The 21131-nt window shown below is 38.2% G+C and overlaps 1 protein-coding gene across 5 annotated transcripts in view; it reads left to right on the top strand.

The window, feature by feature from the left end:
- GRM5 (glutamate metabotropic receptor 5) overlaps positions 1-21131 on the top strand; it is a 246533-nt gene that overhangs the window by 195868 nt on the left and 29534 nt on the right. For all 5 annotated transcript variants that reach the window (XM_066175665.1, XM_066175667.1, XM_066175666.1 and 2 more), the window contains 4 exons: positions 138-384; positions 6064-6232; positions 9650-9776; positions 20110-21049. In XM_066175665.1, the coding sequence (XP_066031762.1) occupies positions 138-384; positions 6064-6232; positions 9650-9776; positions 20110-21049 (1483 nt within the window). The remainder of the gene's footprint in view (positions 1-137; positions 385-6063; positions 6233-9649; positions 9777-20109; positions 21050-21131) is intronic.

Below are 21131 nucleotides of genomic sequence, written 5' to 3'. Positions count from 1 at the left end.
TAAAACAACTTTTATGAGCTGTTTAAGATGCATAAAATACTTTTTCCACTGTTAATAACTAAGCCACCAGCAGATGTCTGAAGATCTGACTGTAGCCCAGCCCTATTCACTTAAACCCTCTGCTTGTTCCCTGACAGGCCAGATGACTCTGAGGACACAGCACGTTCAGGACTCCAAGATGGGCTTTGTAATCAATGCAATATACTCCATGGCCTATGGGCTCCACAACATGCAGCTGTCGTTGTGCCCAGGTTATGTGGGCCTCTGTGATGCCATGAAGCCCATAGATGGTCGGAAACTCCTGGAATCCCTCATGAAGACTAACTTTACTGGGGTCTCTGGGGACATGATCTTGTTTGATGAGAATGGTGACTCACCAGGAAGGTAATTGTTGACATTTGTCAAACTGTTTAATAGCAGAGATGCCAACAGTACATAGTAGATATGTGCAGACTTGACAACAGAGCTAAGATCTCATAATCCTAGTTCTACATTTCCTGATTCCTGTGCTTATTTTGTGAAATTATTTTTATACAACTTTTTAATAGCATTTCAAATTAAAGATGTGGACTTTCAGGTGTAAAACTTCCTGCATAAATTTGCATTTTCATCTGTACCATTTTATATTATTGTTGATAAAAAACTATCAGACCTTTATGTCTGTAGACCATGATGTCCACCACAGCCTATTTCTCTCTTTATTATGTGGGTGTTTTAAGTGTGTGTGTGTTTGGTTGACCTATAAACAGTCATAGCAGACTTAGTCCTTTTATTAAGAAAGCCAAAACAGTATCAGAAATATTGTACTGATGCATCTGGGATTTATTTCATCAGAATTATTAAAAACCTGCTTACATATATTCCAAATGAAACCTTTCCACTTGCATAACACACTAAGCTATCAATCCATACTGTGCTGCTCTAAGAAAAATTGAATTTAAACAAAGCTTATTTTCTGATAACATGCATAAATATATATATACATGCATCTATGAAATATAAGACAAGTTTTTCCATGACACATGTATCCATAGAAATGCATATTAGAAGGAGTCATGAGGCAGGTATCTTTCTGGGTTTCTGCCTACTGAATTTTCAGAGGATGAACAGCAAGTAGGATAGTATTCAAAGTATATTTATTCCCTATATTTTGATGTATTTCTTGTCTCATTCCCTGCTTTTTCTCCGGTATTGTTTGAGATAACCCTTTATGTCCACATTATCGGAAGGTTTTAAACATCTTTGTTATAGTGCTATATTAACAGATGGTTAGAGGAAAAATTTTTATCCTATACACTCATTTAAATTTTGACTTCTCCCACTAATGTGAACTGAAAGGAAATCAGTAACTTCCTAGAAGAAATGGGTTGGAAAATTTAAACTCATTGGTCAAAATATTTTGACATTTCCAAAAATTTCTATGATTTCAAACTTGATTTTTTTCCTCATTCTATTTGCAAACCTCTAAAGTCAGCATTCTACCCAAAAGCAAGCAGGACAGCCACCTACACAGCAGTCTGTGTCTCTTCCTGGAGATAAATTTTCGAATTCTTCAGACGCAAACTCTAAGGAAGGGCACTGTGAGCTAGCTGGAGAACCCAGGCACAAACTGGCAGAAACCTAGGAAAATTTCAGATGGAAATTTGTTTTCAGAGCTTTTTTAGCATGAGCAAGGCTGTCTTCTGCTATACGTTTCTATTTTTACAAATAGCTGAATTTGAAAGAAAGGTGTTAAGTCTGAATTCTTCTGGTCAAATTCTTTTCAAAAGATTTATTTCAGACTTCTTTAAATGGATTTTTTTGGTTTTAAAGGAGCTCAGAAGCAGTGGACAGCCTCCTACCGTATTCCAATTGGGTTTTTTGTGTTAAAAATTACTGTAATGAATGAATGTGTGGCCTGCCAAAAAACAAATATGTGACACAACAACACCACACCAATAACTATGTCTAAATATTGCAAAGAGATCTTTTGCTTTACCTTTTCCTTATGTTGGCATTCTTAACAAGAATATTTTAACCCCATTTGTTGCAAGGAATTTAATTTAATATCTTGGATATTTTTAAATTCTAAGAAAGATGATGAAGAAATTATACCATGTGCAGTCATTTGCTCAGTCACAATTGGATGTAAGTATTTCCCTGAGGAGCATGGGGACCGTGTTGAACATGTAGCTCAGGATAGCCCAACTTTAAGAAAGTCCATCTTCCCTGGATTTGTGTGATATTTGTGTCTACTCAAACTAATGAACTGTATGTGTGCCTACAAAGTGGCCCTAGACTTTGCTTTCTTTTTAATTTATTTTTTATCATAATTCTTTGTTCCCTCTTGTCCAACAACAGTCACGTCATTAAATCCAGTCTATCTGCTTAAGTCAGACAACATTGAGTCAAAATGTACTCATTCATGAGTAAGATTTTATAGGAAAATCCATTTCTAACTTCCAGGTTTTGAGTAGTGTACAGTCTTTTAAGCACTGTCAAACACTATCTGCAAGAACTTGGAGATGGTGCACTCATATTAGAACAACTCATCTGCCCTGTTCCCTTGCCCCGATAACTGGATCTTCACTCTGTAAAACAGGAATTTCAATCCTCACAGCTGTACTCTGATGGTGGTGTTAAGCAGGCAACCAGAACATAAAAAGTATTTCTGACCTAGATGGCACAGGATTTCAATGTATAGCAAAAAAGTTTTGATATTATACAACAGAGGATTAATCCCACAAGATGCTTTGAATTTTGGTCCTATTCCAAAGTCCTTTATGTGTGTTGAGTTTTAAGCAGGCAGGCAGTCTAGTGTAGGTAGGGCCTGTTTAATGTGAGACAAAAGATATGGGGGAAAAAAAAAGACTATAGAAGTTATGATTTCTCAGGAAGATAGCAATTATCTGTAAATATAACTGTAAAAACTCTAAATAAAAAAATGATGAGGGAAGAACAGGCAAGAAAAAACAAGATGCTGATGTTTTGACTCTGCTACCAGTAGAATATGTACTCCCAGCATCTTCATGGTACTTCTGTTTTGAAACAAGTATTTTGCACAGTGATTAGAGCACTGCTGGAAATGTGCTATTATACCATCTGGTCTCTCCTATCCTAAAGTGATAAACTGTCCCTGTAAAATTTCAAGGAACCTCCAGGGAACCAGTGACTCATGAGCCTCCGCTATAGCAACGGACTTACTGAATCTGGTTATTTCTACCCATCCATCAATGCTGCTCTCCACAGAGAAGAGAGACAAGACTTATTGAGACAATACTATACTAAATTTGTTAGGTTTCTTTCCAGTATTCCCCTTGTGATGTATGCATGGAACTACTGCTGGGGAGATTATTGGTTTGGGTCCTTTGGCCTAACAAGCACTGGCAATACTTTTGTTTGCCTGTCCATGAAACCTTAAACTGAAAGCTTTAACAAAGTTGTACTTATAGGTGTGCTGCAGTGCCTGACAATGTTGAATAATGGCTCTACTGTGGCTTCTGTGTTAACTTTTTGGTTAGTCTGTTTAATCCTTGACAAACTGTTACTACAGCTGTGAGCCTCAGAAAAAAGTTTATAATCCTGAACAGAAGTCTGTTTCTTTGGATTTGTGCTTGTGTTATCTGGATTCAATTATTTTGTGTCAATCTGGCATTCATATCTCTAACTTTGAGGACATCGTTGTTGAAGCCGTGGACATTTCCTTCTTTATACAATATGGAAAGTGAAATGTTTCAAAATCCAGAAGTATTTTTCATTCTATGTGTGCTTATTTCTTCTTCTTTGCAAAGATGCAAGAACAACATAAGGTGTGTAATATCAAATTGTCCCGTCAGTCAGATTCCACTTTCATTCCCTTTTAGAGGCTGCTTGCAGTCCTGCTCCTGCCCTGGGTGTGATTTTGGCATTGAATCCCTGCTGTACCTTAGTTTCCCCACTGTGACAGAATTTTTCAGGATGCAAAGCATCCTGAGATCTATGGATGGACAATATTATAAATTTTTTTTCCTGTAATTTTGTTTGTCACATCAGCATGGGAAAAATCCTGATGTTAGATATAGTATGGCTGCTGCTTGTCAGTCTTAAAAGTGTTCCCTCAAAATTTAAGAGAAATATCTGTGCAGCTGTCAGGGTTTAACCCCAGCCAGAAATCAAGTACCTTGCAGCTGCTTGCTCAGTCCTGCATCAACAGAATCAGGGAGAGAGCTGAAAGAGCAAGAGCTAGAAAACTCATGGGTTGAGATAAAGACAGTATTACAAGAAAAGCAAAAGCCATGTACACCAGCAAAGCAAACCAAACCAAGTAATCTTTTCATTTCTTCCTAGGTAGACAGGTGCTCAGCCACCTCCAAGAGAATGGGACCCACCATGCATAATGGTGACTTGGAAAGACAAATGCCCTAACTCCAAACACCCACTCCTTCATCCTCCTTCCCCCTATTTTATATAACTGAGCATGATGTCATATGATTTGGAATACTCCTTGGGTCACTTGGAGTCTCCTCTCATCTGAGTCTCCTCTCAACTTCCCATTCAATCCCAACCTCCTTGCCAACATGACAGTGCAAAAAGGCCCTGTGTAAATCCTGCTCAGCAATATCAAAAACATCTCTATATTATAAACTCTTTTCAGCACAAATCCAAAACATAACCCTATACCAAACACTGTGAAGAAAATTAGATCAACTCCAACTAAACCCAGCAGGGTATCTTACTTAAGAGATTGTTTGATTTAATGAGCAGGTTATTTTCCTCATCTTTACATTGCACTTCACAAATTACACTCTTATAATACCACTCTTAATGCAACCCTGTCTATATGCTTTGCCTTCAGGATTAATTTGGTGCCTACTGACAGGAAAAAGACGTCTCCTTGTTTATGAACGAGGCAGATTTTCTAAAGCCAAGACTTTCTTAACCTTTTTGATCTATATTGTTTTCTTGTTTTCCATCAGTAAATTTCATATTGCTTGGACATAATAATTTCAAAACCTCTAAAGAGGAGGCAAAGAAAAGAATGGCATCATTTCTTCAAGGAGTTGCCCAACTTTTCAGGCATGCCTTATAAAAAAGTGACGAAAGAACAGGCCTGTATGGCAGAAAGGTGGGCTGGTGTTCAGCTGTAGGAGGGAGACCAGTGTGGCTCCACAGACTTTCTGCAAGACTCTGTGGGAACTGAAGAGAAAGTAGGAGGAAGAGGAACATGAAACTGAAAACTCTGATGAGCTCTGTCTTTAACCCAAAGCCTAGGACTGAATCATGAGTACTTTTTCTCTTCCACACCATACTGTATAAGGAATTAAATGTGTTTCAGTCACAGAGGTATTACATAAAAATGATTGTATGGATGGGAAAGACCAGCATTTGCTGATGCAGTGCTGGAGAAGAGAAAGGGGAAAGAAAAAAAAAGAAAATATTCCTGCACTCTGTGCCTGAAGACTGATGCCTGATTCTTCTCTGGGAGCCTCACTAAATTTCATCTTGCAGTCTTACAGCATGATCACACAGAGATTGTTTCTACATCATTTTGAGAGTTTATCTGTTGTGTTCTTCCCTCAGAAGGAGAATAAGCACCTGCAGATAGTGACGAGCACATAGTGTTAGGAATTGGCGTATAGGTTTAGATTACTCAGCATCTGCTGTAGAGGGAACTTTAACTCCATATGCAATTGGCTTCCAGGGCTGAAAGTTGCAGAGATTTAACTCTGTTTGACTCATTTTATTGTTTTCCTTAAATAAATAGTCATTCTCAGAAACACAGTAACAACCCCAGGGTGTTCAGGGAACTTTTTATGGTGATACAAAAAACACCCAAAAAAAGTCCCAGCAATAAACCCAAAAAAGAACTTAATAAAAAGCAAACAAAGAAAACACCCAACCACCCCAATTTCACATACAAAGGCAAAGCAAGATTACGAAATCAATGAAACTCTTGTGAGATACTCAACGGCAAGCATAATTCTTTAAATTTTTTCTTCTTCATTTCAACATGCTTGATTTTTGACTGTATGGTGTTCCTTTAATTTGAAATATTTCAGGATGTTCTCTTCAACTTAGATATGTCTCTCCTTTCTGTTTCCAAAGATATGAAATCATGAATTTTAAGCAAATGGGGAAGGACTACTATGATTATATCAATGTTGGCAGCTGGGACAATGGTGAGCTGAAAATGGACGATGATGAAATATGGTCAGAGAAAAGTAATATCATCAGATCTGTGTGCAGTGAACCCTGTGAAAAAGGCCAGATAAAGGTAAATATTTTCTTAATTTGCTTCAGTCTTGTAGTATGCACAGCCTTGAAATTCGAAAGCAAGTTTTTTCTTGACTTCTACATGGAGACAGTATCCCACATTTTAATTAAAATGCACAGACTTATGTATTTAGTTCTTATCATAATCATCTCACTATTTTAATAAGCTGCCATTTTCTTGACTCCTATATCTGTGGACTGCTGATTTTTTTTTTTTTAACTTATATTCTGAATGCTTTCAAACAGGTATTGTTTGCAGGCTTTTTGCTGCATATTTTTACAGCATCTGATTCAGTGGAGTGCAAATCCCTGACTGGGACTTGCCAGTACAATTGCAGGTAAATTATGAATAATAATTGCTACTATTTCAGACATAGTCAGCCAGAGTGGAATGTTATTAATCAGACCTTAAGTCTGTGGTATCACCAGAGAACATCAACTACTACCCCAATTCAAACTTCAGGAAATAAAGGCAACATATTTTTTAATCATACCTGCTTTATTGCTTCTTTGTCTCCCAGGTTTTTTATTTTTCCTTCTTCCATTCCCATGCTGCAGCAAGCGAGAAGCATAGATGAATGTGTCATGTATTTATTATACACTATTTTTCTTCAGCATTCCATGATGCTTCATGCAGAACAGTTAAAATTCTGCAAGTCAATAGCTTACCTTGTAGTCATTTATATAAAGGCCAGTGGAATGAGGAGATGGGCATGTTCAACCAATAAAAAAAATTAGGTGTGATTTCTGACAAATCTCACTAGAAGTTCAATTTTCTCATGTCTTAAAACAGCATGGTTGGAAATTGGGAAGCAGCTGCAGAGAGGGGCTGATGGGGGCATGACCAATCTCTGCAACACAAAGTGAATCTCTTTAGTCTGAGTTTTACAGAGTTTTAGGACATGGTCACCCTGTTTAATTCACTAATTAGTCTTTGGCAGAATCATTTAAGTGAGTTTTATCAGACCTATTGTATTTGTCTCCAGTGTAAACATGAGGAATTATGTCAGACTTATGAATAATATGCTATTCCGGATGAGGAGTCATCTCATCCTTGTGTAGGCTTTGAAAACAGTTAAGATGAAGCTTGGTGTAGAATGACTTCTTTCTCTTCCTTGGTGATAAAAGACATGCAAGTAGGATAGTTGGTTCTGATGAGAACACACCTTCGGCAGACACATAAATGCAGGTGGGATGGTTTACTCCCGCAGTCACTAAACTCGGGTCTGTTCACCTGCTCCAGGCACAAAGTCACACATGGGGAGGACAGAGGTGGGCAAACAGCTAACACCTTCAGAAGTGCGTGGCTCTGAGTTCCTTTATGATCTGTTATCAAAACAAAGGTAAAGGGAAGTATCTTGTGATATTCATTAACACAGTCACCTTCCACCTTCTGTCCATGCTCCCCAGGATTCTCTCAAGAGGATTCTTCACTATGAAGCCAAGTCATCACACACTTAGATATATGCTTGAAGTCCAGTGCCTGAAAAGACCTGTTTGCTCCTCATTAGGTGATTGATCACAAATCTCAAAGTTTACCTGACAGTCATTATCTTCATGGTCTTCACAGATGATGGTGGGACCTTGACCCTACCAAGCTCTGTGGTGGTTTTCCTGCAAACTTCTCTGTGACTGATTTATTAAGGAGGAATTTGAAACATAAAATGTGATGCTATCCAACATTCAGCTACAGTTGGTGAATCCATGCACAAGATTTTTATAAAATCCAAATACAACCCAACTCTATGCGTTTGAAATGGTGTGGACATATGATTACTTGAATAAATACAGGTTCAAAGGATTGTCCAGATAAAAAGGGAAAAGAAAAATAAAAAGATGAATAAATTGCCAACTTAGCAATTTAACACACACACAAAAAATCTGACTTTACTCTGAGTTTTGAAGAACAATTTGAACTATCTTGATTTCTAGAGAAGGATACAAAATCCTTCTGTGGTAGTGCTGGGTAAGAAATTATCAGTGTACTAGTGTCCTGACTGATTTGTCAAATTCCAAGTATTTTACAAAAGATTTTCATTTGCTGGAAAGTTACACAGAAAAGGGTAAATTAATTGTTCATTAGAATTTTCAGTGTTTTGATAACAACATAGGAGTTTTATTTTGCCATTTAATTTTCTTGACTATTTTATGCAAATAAAATTATGGATTTTTATATTGTGTCAAGGTTATCAAAATACATTTCTAAAAATTAGTACAAAATTGCATTTTCCCAAATACAATAAATTTTTTCATTTCTTCTACTTTTCATTCTCTTTCAAAATGAAAGAAATCCCAAGATATGAATTGTTCTGGAGGACAGATATTCTGGTTTGCAAGTAGTTCTAGTCTCAACTCTTGCAGAATATTTCTAGCCTTTCTATCAGTTTAACTGTTTTGGTGTTGGTTTTGGTGTTGCTGTTTTTCTTTTCATACTCTACAATTAAAAAAAAAAACCTACAAAATTTGAAGTTTTTGAAGTCCCCATATTAATGCTGAGGAAAATTAGATAATATAATATATATTTTTACTGCAGCATTGCGAATGCTTTTTGATTATGCTCCTTCACATGTTTGGTTTTTAAATTAAAATTGCAATAAAGATATTTGGCTTTGAATACACTTTCTGAATTCATCATTGCAAAAGATAAAAAAGTCAACCTATTTCTTATGCTGCAGTTGGGAGTATTTGTTTATAAACTGTTTGGGAAGAGCAAAGAAACTGGGAATACTTTATGTGAAAAGAAAGACATTTTGACAAGAAGCACAGGTGTTCCCAGAGATGATAAATATGGATCTTGAAATATCTGCATTTCAATCCTAAGCATGCAATAACATTTGGTAGTAAATTATGAAAGAAGAAATCAGGTCAGATGTTAGAATGGAGAAAGATAAGATTCTAACCATGAAATGGATGATTAGAAATGTAGTAATTAAATAATTCTAGAAAAGGCATGTTCAGTTTGATGTCTAGAAAAATCAGTTTTATAAATCACTCACTACTGGATGAAAAATAAGCACCCAAAATTCTATGGGTAACCAACCCTTAGGGACATAATACTGTTGACATGTTTCTCTGTATGGACCACACTGGAGTGAATTGTGTCTTCACTATCATGCACTGACTTCTGGAGAAACATTGACATCTATGGAGCTTTCCAAATTCTAAGGGGGAAAAAATATCTTTTTTGTCATTCTCCACCTCTCCTTCTCTGCGATTGGTGAATTCTTTCTTCTGGTATCTACATGATGGGAGAACTGAGAACTTTTGTCACATTTTGTCTTTGAAAACGTATCATGAAAAGGAATATTAAAATTTCAAAAACTTCTATTAGAAAAAAAATCAAAAAATTAAATTAGCAACTGGGTCAGCATGAATGTATGTTTATGATGCTAAAACAAAATGTCAATTTTTGTATCAGGTGATCCGTAAAGGAGAAGTGAGTTGCTGTTGGACCTGCACTCCTTGTAAAGAAAACGAATATGTCTCCGATGAATACACGTGCAAAGCCTGCCAGCTTGGCTCCTGGCCTAATGAGGATCTCACAGGTAAATGAGTTGAGGTAGTGCTTGTGTTGTCAATGAAAGTTCTCATCTAATGGGCTGAAGGAGCAAATGGCAGATACAGGTGAGTATGAGGATGGTTTTTGTCAGAGGGAACATGGGGATAAAGCTAAAATTGGAACTGAAGCTCGTATTTTTCTGCTGAACCTGATCCAGGAATTATTCACATAGTTCAAGTCCTTTCTAAAGACCTGAATTATTAGATCTTGAAATTAAAAAAAAGTCTCAGTTTTGTATTCAGTGTTATGAGAGAGTGCTTATGAGAGAAATTATTAAGGAAGATCAAATTTAAGAGTTTTATTATCCCCCCAAGCAGAGGAATAGTGCACTACCTTCTTTTTTAATCTGACAAAGTTCTGATTTAGTTGCTGTAGTTACTGCTGCTATAGCTTGAGTGCTCCAAACAGATTTTGGGTTGCATTAGTCTTTTTTTCATAAGAGTCATCTGGAACACAGTGTTTATCCTTACCATGGGATAGATCTCTATGGTCTTGCAGAATACCAGTTAGGCTTCTTTGGAGATAAATTACTCCAACATTGTATCCCACAGCCTCTCTTCATTATGGCTAATAAACAGAATTCAAATATTCAAACGTTCAGAGCACAAACCTCTTCAAAACACTGCTCAGGGATCATATTCTCACTGTGCCAGGCTTTGTATAGACAAGGGGACAAAAGACAGGTTGGTTGGTTTGGTTTTTTTTTTCCAGAATAGGTCACAGACCTGATTTGCTTATAGTTTCTATGCATGAGGGAAAAAACTTTGAGGTGTGAGGAAAGACAAAGGAAAACACAGTTTGCTGCACAAATTTATGCAAGTGGGAGAGCGTAAGGCAAGGGTTGGCCTCTAGGCAGATTTTTATTTATAAAGTTAATCCTTTCCTGCTTAAGGACTGTTGCATTGCTGCGATAAATGAGCTTGGCTATCAAATTATTGCAAGAATATCATTTGACCATGAAACTGATGGCGTAGTTTTCAGAAAATGTCAAACATGACACTTTCTCTGAGAAAAAAATCTTTCAACTGAGAAAACTGAAATAGCAGTAAAATAGACTTTCAAGTTCTGCTGTGTCTATGCTCCTATATCCCTGGCCCCCAGTTCTGCCTCCCTGGGCAACCAACAAACAGCCAGCAAAGCCTTCTTCTCTCAGAGAAAGATTTCTTGTGCCAGGAGAAAGGAGAAGGGGAGAAAAAGAGAACAGGGTGAATGTGTCCCCAAAAGCAGAGTATTGAGGGTATGGTTACAATGTGAGGGACGCTTCTCAGAAGCTTCCAAAGGCCATGTTACTGCAACAGGTTGGTCCGTTCATGAAGGTCAGCTTGTGCAACTGGTCAGCTCATCAGCCTCCAGGGATTTTGTCTGAGATATTGTAGATCCCAGCTCATGCCCTTGTTTAGGTGGACACCTGAAGTTTTACCCAGCATAGATCAGCTGAAAAAGGAACTGCTACAAGTCAGTTAGGAAGGTATTTGTTCCAAGGGCCAACAGAGAAGCCAGAGAACCAGGGGTGGGAAGGAGCTGCCCACTGACTTGGTGAAGTTTGTGTAATTAGGCACTAAGCACCATATGTAAGGCAAAGTGGAGTGACCAGGCCACCAAGTTGACCCCCAGGGGCTCTGTGCTTTGAGCTGGTTCCCCAGGATATACAAATTTCCATGGTTCAAGCATGACATGGTGTTTTGGTCTCATGGGAGGATCCACCCTCTGAAAGTCTCATTTACCCTCAGAATGGAAGAGCGGGATGGGTTGGCCCCTCAAAAGCTTTCATAGGGTTGAGTCAATGGTTTTCCACCCATCAGTGATTGCTTTTAAGGAAATCAGTTGTATTTTTACTCAAGCCAACAGATTTGTGTGTTACATGAGCAAATGTTTTGTGTTTTTTTTTGAAAAATTATATTTTGCAAACCATTAATCTGGCTTCAGATATGCATTTTATGCCTTTATGGGGACCAAAATCAATCTGTACACAAAGGAACCACTGATATCAATGCCAAGCAATTTTCCTCAGTAGATATAGCACTTGCTTCTCAGCCAGGCACAAATTTGGCAGGCCCTATTTGGAAAACAAACCCCCTCTCTTTGGCCTCCATGAGCACAGCTGGTGGAATCTGCCCTCCTAGTAAGAGTACAGCCATCTCACAACTTCCCCACTCAACTTATTATCAGCATGATAGCTGGATCTTGTCCTATTTAATTTTATATCACAAAGAGATTTTAAGAAATCCATTCCCAGCTTATCCATACAAAATAATGAGCTGTATTTTAATGATCATATTTCTAGTGCCAACTTTTACACTTATAAATAAAACTGCCTCTCAGTCTTGTTTACAACATAGGATTTAGTAATAAATGTGCATTAAAAGTAAGGAGAGGTTGATGTATTTTGTATTCTGGCAAGGAAATTTCCTTTCAGTTTATTAAAGTATACAGCAATCTCCTTGAAATGTCCCTACATCTGATACTGCAGCATACTAAGTTTCTTTGCTGCCTGATAAAGCCATTTCCTAGGGAATGTCAACTCCACAAGGCTACACATATAAAAAACTCATTAGAATAAGTCTTTCCTGTATGATCACCTTCAGATGAGAGTCCTGTAAATTTATCAGCCACGTACCTGAAATGGCTTTCAACATGGAGCTGCACCTCACTGTTTGCCAGAGATCTGATCTTGGATAAAAACTTATTTGGAGTCCTTTCTTGGCTCACATAACAAAACATTGCTTACATCTTTCTTGTGCTCAATGATTAGCATGAGTTTTGTGCCACAAAAGTCACTAAATAAAACATGTAATGGCAGCAATGTTGCTGACAGAAAGGAAGACAGATTAATGCACTTTTTCAGCCACCTATGGAATATCAGAATTCAGATGCAGCAGGGGGGAAATACAGAAGGCATGCAATATGTGTAGGAAAACAAAGTATTCTCAGAACACAAAAAAGACATTGAAGGCACAGCAGATTCAAAGGTAGTGGAAAAGGTAAATGAGAACAAGAGTTTCTCTTGATTAAATCAGTTACTGGAAAATGTCTCCATCTAGAACTCCATACTGAAGTTGAGGCAAGAAAAGTAATGTTAACTGCCCATATTTTATTTCATTACTAATTTCAGATTGCTTTTGCATCAATATTCCCCAGGGATCAGGCTCCTCCTTGGGCAGAAACCTTGGACAGAAAGTTGTTTCCTTTTTAAAGACTTGTATGTACTATCCCAACACATACCAGAAGTAATTTTCTCCCTTCTGGCTTAATATCAAGTTATCAATCTGCTGTGGCTCCCCTAAGTCCCCATGTGTTGTGTTGGCAGCATTCATACAACACAGCACCAATTTACACATTAGTGCGGCCAGCAAGGTTGAGCCACGGACTCCGCTCCAGCAGGCGGAACTCAGTGGTTTAAGTATATGCCGGTCAATCCACTCTTCATCAAAGCCCTTCTTTGTATTATATTCACAGCAGGTGGAAGAGAAATAGATGCCACACAAGTTTAGATACAAACGGAGGGATTTTCTTAGTGCTGATAATCAACACTGGCACTAATTTTTAAAAAAGCTTTAGGAGAATATGAGGATGTGGCTTTCTGCATTCAAAAATTATGCTCTAGAAAGACCAAATAAATTTTGTTCAATGTCTCAGAGCTTTTGCAGCGTATGAATGAACATCTTGGTTCAGTTACCACTAGCATTTAAGGACCTTTTTGAGGTGAGAAAGAAGCTATTATTCTCTCTTTCTGACATTCAAGGACAGCATACAACAATACCAAAACCAAAGTTTTTTCTAGTGACCTCAGGAATGGCAAGAAAATTAGATTATATTAATTCCAGTGACAATTGAATTATTTTCAGGTTGTATTGACATTTTTCTCAGTCTCTCTGTATTCCAAATATGTAGACTATTTGATTTCCTTAATTGGATTCCCATGGAAATAGGAGCTTAACAATTTACACCTCTTGAGGTTTTTTTGGGGGGGGGGTTGTTTGTTTGTTTGTTTGTGTTTGTTTTTCTTTTTTTTTTTTTTTTTTTTTGGCCAATCAAGGGTGAGAGTATATATCAGAAATATATATTTTTACTATAACTACAAAACTGCTTTTACCAAATAAAGTACAGTAAAGCCAGGATAGCAGTGTCATGATTTTGCTGCCCATCTGGAAGTGACAGATAAGAGATGGATTATCCAAAAAGCCCTTGGATGGAAAGGACTGAAAACTGTGCATGGCAGAAGTCATGGGGGTCAGAGTCTCAGTTGTCCCATAAGACTGGATTCTGCCCCTCACCCAAGCAAAAAGTAATTCATCTTATACCCAAAATATTTTCAAAGGGTAACTGCTTGCTCCTATCAGGCTGCTTTCTTGCATTCCCTCGTGCAAAAATGTTGCAGCCATGGGAGATTTCAGCAGTTGTTTGACACAGGTCAGAACATAATTTAGTCTGTGTTGACATTGATTTTTCTGCTGAAACGTTACTAGTATTTTGCTTTTGATCATAATTGTTAAGGCTGTAATTGAGACTGAGGGTAGGAGAACACAATTTTAATCTGATTATTTCTAATGATAGAAATGCACATCAGCAGAGATAATGTCCAGTTTTCACCCTGTTTTCCGTGCCCTTTATTTCTCTTTCCTTTTCATTTCTTACTCCAAATGAAATGTAACCCTTGCCATAAGTCACTTTCACTTTCTTCCTCTTGGAAAAAGTGTATGTGGATGAGTTAAGGGTTCAGGTCATAATATTATGACCAGGATCTCATTTTCTTCTCCTTTGGTTCTGGGTTTGCACAATTTTCTTCCCTCAATTGCTTGTTCCAGGTAAGGTGTGAACTTCAGCTTCCAGTCCAGCATGAGCCACAGAGCACTTTAGGCTCAGGTGAGCTTGTTCAGTATTGCTGAGCTCAACAAGCAGCGCTCAGAGGCTCCGGGGCTGGACAAAGGGGAACTTGCCAACAAAGCCAGAAGAACCCATTTGTAATTGTGCCTTATATAAAAGAAAGATGGAATTTGGAACAAAACATTTGCAACACACAGAGCCAGCAATTTTTAGTGAAACTTAAATCAAAACAGTAGAGCTGACTGTTGTAATTCATCAGTTGTTCCTGTCCTTCTGCACACTTGTGTAATTAAGGAATAATTTCCCATATAGTCTCAACGTAACTTTATTGTACTATTCTAAGATTCATGGCTTCACCTCGTACTTCAGTGCACAGCTAAATCCACATTTTCCAGTTACTGGGGATTCAGGCCCCTGAGCTACAGGTGCTCCAGCTTTCATGGAGTAAGATGTGACCAATCCCAAATACTGCCCTGCAGAGGTGACATGCACCATCATCGGCTGCCTTCATTGCCTGTGCAAAGCTATCTTTGCTCATAGCTTCAGTAAATGTGCCAGTGTGGGAGCTGCAGCAGCTAAGACACCTCTACGTGTCCTGCTCTTGTAAGAGGTTAAAAAAGTCCCACCAGAACAGGGCAAAGAACTGGTAACTACAATAATTTACCACAGCACCAGAACAAAGTTCTGACATGTTAATGTCCTCTCTCCCTTCAGATGGTCCAGATTTCATGTGAAGGTCAGGGGTCTGATATGCCCATGAGGACTCTGGAAAATGCAATTCTCTGTTTGGGTAATGTTTGGGTTGAAAAAAATAAACTAATTATAAAAGCTACCCCATGAGCTTTATGCAGATTTTTATTCTGATGACGACATTTTTGCATCTCAGCTTTCGATATATATGGAAACCTAAATAACTAATCAAGATATCCCTCTCCCATCTTTTGGGATTATAATGAGAGAAAAATTTAGAAGCATCAATATAAAATATTTAATTTCATAACATGACTTTGAATAATGAGTGCTAAATACCATATGAAGGCACATTCATTACTAAAATGTGGCTAGATTGTTGTTTGAGTTTCAACCTTGGTGTTCAGGCTTCCAATAACCTTGGAATGATGTCTGAAAAATTACCAAGAAAATCAAATCTATTTTAACAGGTCAAACTTGCTGACTGGGATGCCAAATCCAACTGCAAAATATTTAGAACTAACTAAACCAGCAGCAATTTTCTGACAGTTTTAGTCTCCTTGTGCAGATTCAGTGAGCTTTAGCTCATCATGTTAACTTAGGAGAATTCATTAAATTACCTTCACTTTTCAGAGTCAATCCTATCCACAATCCCTATTCTGTCAAGTTTACCTTTGAAAATAGTTTAGTTATGTATTTTTTATCGGTTACCATGGAAGGGATTTCTCAGTGCTAAGCTAATACATTTTTATGGATGCTGAAAGCATCTTGTAGGTGTCCAGGCTATAATTACAAATTAAAACCGTGCTAAGAAACAAATCCACAGAAAATATTGTCTATAATATAGTGCTTTATATGTCTAAACTCTTCTCCCAGATGAACTAATTTTAATGCAATATGAAAGACCAGAAATAAGGGACAAATTTGGCTCTACAGAAAGAGGACAGTGTACTAATACACCTACTATAGGCCTATGGCAGTGGTCAGGCCTTCAAGAGCATTTCCTCTCCTTGTTCACGGAAAAAATTTAGTCCATCCATAAAGTAGGTCGAGTCTTCCAAAATACCAGAAACTACAATTTTTCTCAAAAGATCCTTAGACATCCTTATCTGTATTTTCTTTGTGGTTTTTACTGGTCTTTTGAGAAAAGCTTTCCCTAGTTTGTTAAATGGAATTCTGATGTTTTTCTATGTGCTCATCTTGCTATTCACATGTGTATCTGGTGTCTTGCTCCACACTGGCTGTCTTTTTGGCCAGAAGAGCACAAGGGCAGTTTTATGCCTATTTTACTGGGGCTCCAGGCACTCTTGATCACAGAACAACTTGACACCTGCTCCAAATTGGACTGAGGCCAAACAGCCTTTCCACAAGCCAAAGTCCACCTTAGTGCCTCAGCACACTATAGGCACCGTAAGACAAGTCTGCTGGCTTTGTTCCACCTGTTTCTGAGCCAGCTAGGAGAGAAAATTTTCCAGGTGTCTGGAGTTGTTGATAAAGTGTAAGAGGTAGGCTATGGGGTGTTGTCATGACCATTGACAGGAATGACTTCTTTTTGTGGTACCATTCTTCAGCTTTTGTCTTGGCCATCAGTCTAACACGAACACTCACAGTGCTGTTTTCCCATCTTTCTTTTACTTGATCTAGTAGTCCTTCTCTAAAAGGTGCCATTGTCAGAAACCATTACCTGCAAAATTATTACATGAAAACTTCACCAATCATTGTTTCATGAAGATGATCCAGTCTTTAAATCTTAATTGAGGAATAAATCATTGCAAAGTTTAGCAATCTCCTTGTAAAGTGCACTCAGTGATGGGAAAAATAGGATAAGTTTTCAACTTTTTTCTCAGGTATTTCATCAAGAAAATGTAAAAAGAGTAATAAAGCAAGGAAGGCATGAAATAGCCTGAAACTAATGAGAAAAACTTGCTTATGATTCACCTCTGCTACAACATTAGAAATGAGGCAGAATTTAGCCCCTATATCACTGTCTGCATGCAAAGGCCAGCTGCCAGATAGAGACCTTTTCTCTTCAAATTTCCTGTCAAGAATACGTAGCAGTGTTAGAAGCTGGAAACTATTTGTTTCCACAAAATATTAATTAAATCTTGCTAAAATCAGAAATATATTTAGAGGTCATTTACTTATAAAACTTCCTGAGGAAGACCCCACAGTGGGATATCTGTACACTACAGAGGATTCCTTCTTGTTTTCACCCTTTTTCACTACTCTCACTTGTGTAAAATGTTGATTTTAATGATGCGATTACTGTGCTACTTAAAACTTTAAAAAGTCAGAAAGAAATATAGTGTCTCCCTCACACTGAATACTGAATAAGAAAACCAAAAAAACCAGAAAGAGTTACAAAGCTATCATCAACTAATGCAGTGAGAATGTTTCATAAAAATCCAATGTCTTTCTTAAATTTAGGTGTGGTAATAATTTTATTAATGCAAGAGAAAACTTTTCACATCAAAGCAGGCAAGTAGGGATAGCAAATTAATCTGTAGTCAGTAATGAGCCCAATTCTCTTATACTAAAGTGACTGCAAACTTGTATACTTTAATTGCACTAATGTCAAAGACTCATTGACCCCAATCCTACTGATTTTTCCACTCTCTACAAGAACACAGAAATATTTGCCTTGTACTTTTGTCACCTGATTGAAGGTATAAGATCTTCAAAAATATTATTTCTGTTGAGATACAGAATGAAAAAATACTTGGAGAAGAAAGGAGTTAGGCCTAATATCTACCCAATACTTTCATGAAACGATTTTTTCTACCAAGAATGTTAGTGGCTGATTTGGAAAACTCGAAACTCCACTTAAAATACAGGAAAATGCATACAATAGATCTCGCATGTAGAAATTTTCGTCCTGATATGTACATTTACTCCTGCTCATCAAACCATTGAGATCCCAGGTTGCCTAACTAATTGAAATTTCTGTGCATCCACATACCCAGCAGACAGTCCTAACTATCCTCACTGCAGATGTCAGCACCTGGCACTCGATCTTCACAGCGTGAAGTGCCTTGTCACGAGCCACAAGTCAGGATGACACTCTCCTGCATGACCTAAGTAGAAGACAGCAACATGATTACACAAATACAAATTTTGAAGTAATTTAGATTTTGCAATCAAATCTAGTCAAGCTCATTGCAATTATAGGAGAAATAAAAGCTTTTAGTTATATTTTCTCCATTCCATCATCCGCTCCCGGCTATCCTGCCCTAGCTGGCAGTGCCAGCATGTCCACTGTTTTCAGGAAGTTATATTCCAGAACATCAAGGTCCTCCCCATTTTTATTACTGTCTTGGGTCCAGCTGAGATGGAGTTCATTTTCCCCACAGCAGCCCTCACAGTGCTGTGCTTTGCATTGGTAGTTAGAGACACATTGATAACAGAGCAGTCATTTATCAAGGCTGTTTCTCCAACATTCCTCCCTCACCAGTATGCTGGGTATGAGCAAGATCTTGTGAGAGGACACAGTCAGGACAGCTGACCCAAACTGTCCAAAGGAAGATCCTGCACCACATGATGTCTGCTCAGCAATAAAACCTAAGAGAAAGGTGTGGTTTTGTGCCCCTTTTTATTATATTTTTGTTCTGGAGCAACTGCTACGTTTACTGAAGCCCTGCCTCCCAGGAAGTGCCTGGATATCACCTGAGAACAAATCTTTTGTTTGTAGGGAATGGTATTGTATACTCTGGTGCCACAGGGCACAGAACCCATCTGCATCTTGAGTGAAAGTCATGAAAAGAAGCGAGGTCCAAGGACCTGAACAGAAGATTCAGTTTTTGGGAATAAAATGCAAGGATGGATGCCATCATGTGCCTAGTCATTCTGGCTGTAGTCAGGAACAATGTCTGCCCAGAAATCTTGGAAGAGATCACAGACTGGCCAGAAAGTAGAAATACTTATCCAGCCTCAACAGTGCAAACACAAAGGAGGGGAGAAGAAGGAATGCCAGCAACAATTTTTCTGACACATTTTACTCCTGTCTATTGATCTGTGCACTGTAGAATTAAAAGCCTTTTGACTTCCTGTGATGCAGACACATAGAATGATTTACTGAAACCTATGCAAAACTGAAAAATGTGTCCTTAAATGGGTTCACTGCTAATTCTGCTTTGTTGCATTTTATTAACTTCATTTTTATTTCACAAGATTAGGTTTTAATTTTTTAGAAAATTCAGAAAGATGAATGGCAGAAAAAAAAGTGAGTACGGTGTCCCATTCTAAATTACCTATTACTTACAAGTCCAATTCTAGAAAATTTTTGTTAGAAAAAAGGTAGCACATATCAGAAACACTCTCTCTTTTTCTGACAGCTAGAGTCTGTGAGATTTCTTTCCACAATCATTAAGAAAATACCAATATCCTTCATAGTGTACAGTATAATTAGTAGGATTCACATCTCGTCCTTTAAGTGCAAATAGTATGCAGAGAACTCTGAAGCACTTTGTACTGGGGTAGTGTAACTTGCTGAGGAAATTCATTCATAAATTCCTATATTTCATAGAATTTAAAAGGTAAATTTCCACTGTGAGAGGTGACTTACCCTAATCAGCTTGGTCATCATGTTGTATTCCAGATAAGCTGTATTACTGAAATAAGCTATCACTGAAATGTACTTATTGTGCCATTATTTTGACATTATTTTAATACAATCTGAGCCTACACTCAAGACAATGTCAGCTCCCTGAAAGTCAAAAAGGAAAAAATACCAGGAAAAATCTAACTATCATTAAAGAATCTCATATCTACATAGTTCAATTTGCCTCTCTCTTTTTCTTTTTCTGTAGGTTGTGACCTAATCCCAGTCCAGTATCTCAGATGGGGTGATCCCGAGCCAATTGCAGCCGTTGTTTTTGCATGCCTGGGTCTGTTGGCCACGCTGTTTGTTACAATCGTGTTCATAATGTACCGTGATACTCCAGTGGTCAAATCATCCAGCCGAGAACTCTGCTACATCATTCTGGCCGGCATCTGCTTGGGTTACCTGTGCACTTTCTGTCTGATTGCAAAACCTCAACAGATTTACTGCTACCTTCAGCGAATTGGCATCGGCCTCTCACCAGCTATGAGCTACTCCGCTCTAGTAACTAAAACCAATCGCATCGCAAGAATCCTGGCTGGAAGCAAGAAGAAAATTTGTACAAAGAAACCTAGGTTCATGAGTGCCTGTGCCCAGCTGGTTATTGCATTTATCTTGATATGTATACAATTAGGCATCATAGTTGCCCTCTTTATAATGGAGCCACCAGATATAATGCATGATTACCCAAGCATCCGAGAGGTCTACCTGATTTGTAACACCACCAACCTGGGTGTTGTGACTCCCCTTGGATACAATGGGCTACTAATTTTGAGCTGCACCTTTTATGCATTTAAGACAAGAAATGTCCCAGCTAATTTCAACGAAGCAAAATATATTGCCTTCACCATGTACACCACCTGCATCATTTGGCTGGCTTTTGTGCCAATATATTTTGGAAGCAACTACAAGATAATCACCATGTGTTTCTCAGTGAGTCTGAGTGCCACGGTGGCCCTTGGCTGTATGTTTGTGCCCAAGGTCTACATCATCCTCGCCAAGCCGGAGAGGAATGTGCGGAGCGCGTTCACCACATCAACGGTAGTCCGCATGCATGTAGGGGATGGAAAGTCATCCTCGGCCGCCAGCCGCTCCAGCAGTCTGGTGAACCTGTGGAAAAGAAGGGGATCATCCGGTGAAACACTTAGGTAAAGTTTTCTCATGTGGGAGTGTGGGGAGGCAGTTGTGGTCTTCTGAGAGTTACTAACAGTGGAAAGACAAAGGGAAGCG

Source organism: Chamaea fasciata, unplaced genomic scaffold (genome assembly GCF_029207755.1).
Source record: "Chamaea fasciata isolate MVZ Bird 193981 ecotype frontalis unplaced genomic scaffold, bChaFas1.0.hap1 SCAF_2, whole genome shotgun sequence".
Lineage (NCBI taxonomy): Eukaryota > Metazoa > Chordata > Aves > Passeriformes > Sylviidae > Chamaea > Chamaea fasciata.
Note: the sequence above shows the minus strand (reverse complement) of the source record. Positions and strands in the feature narration are given on the sequence as shown.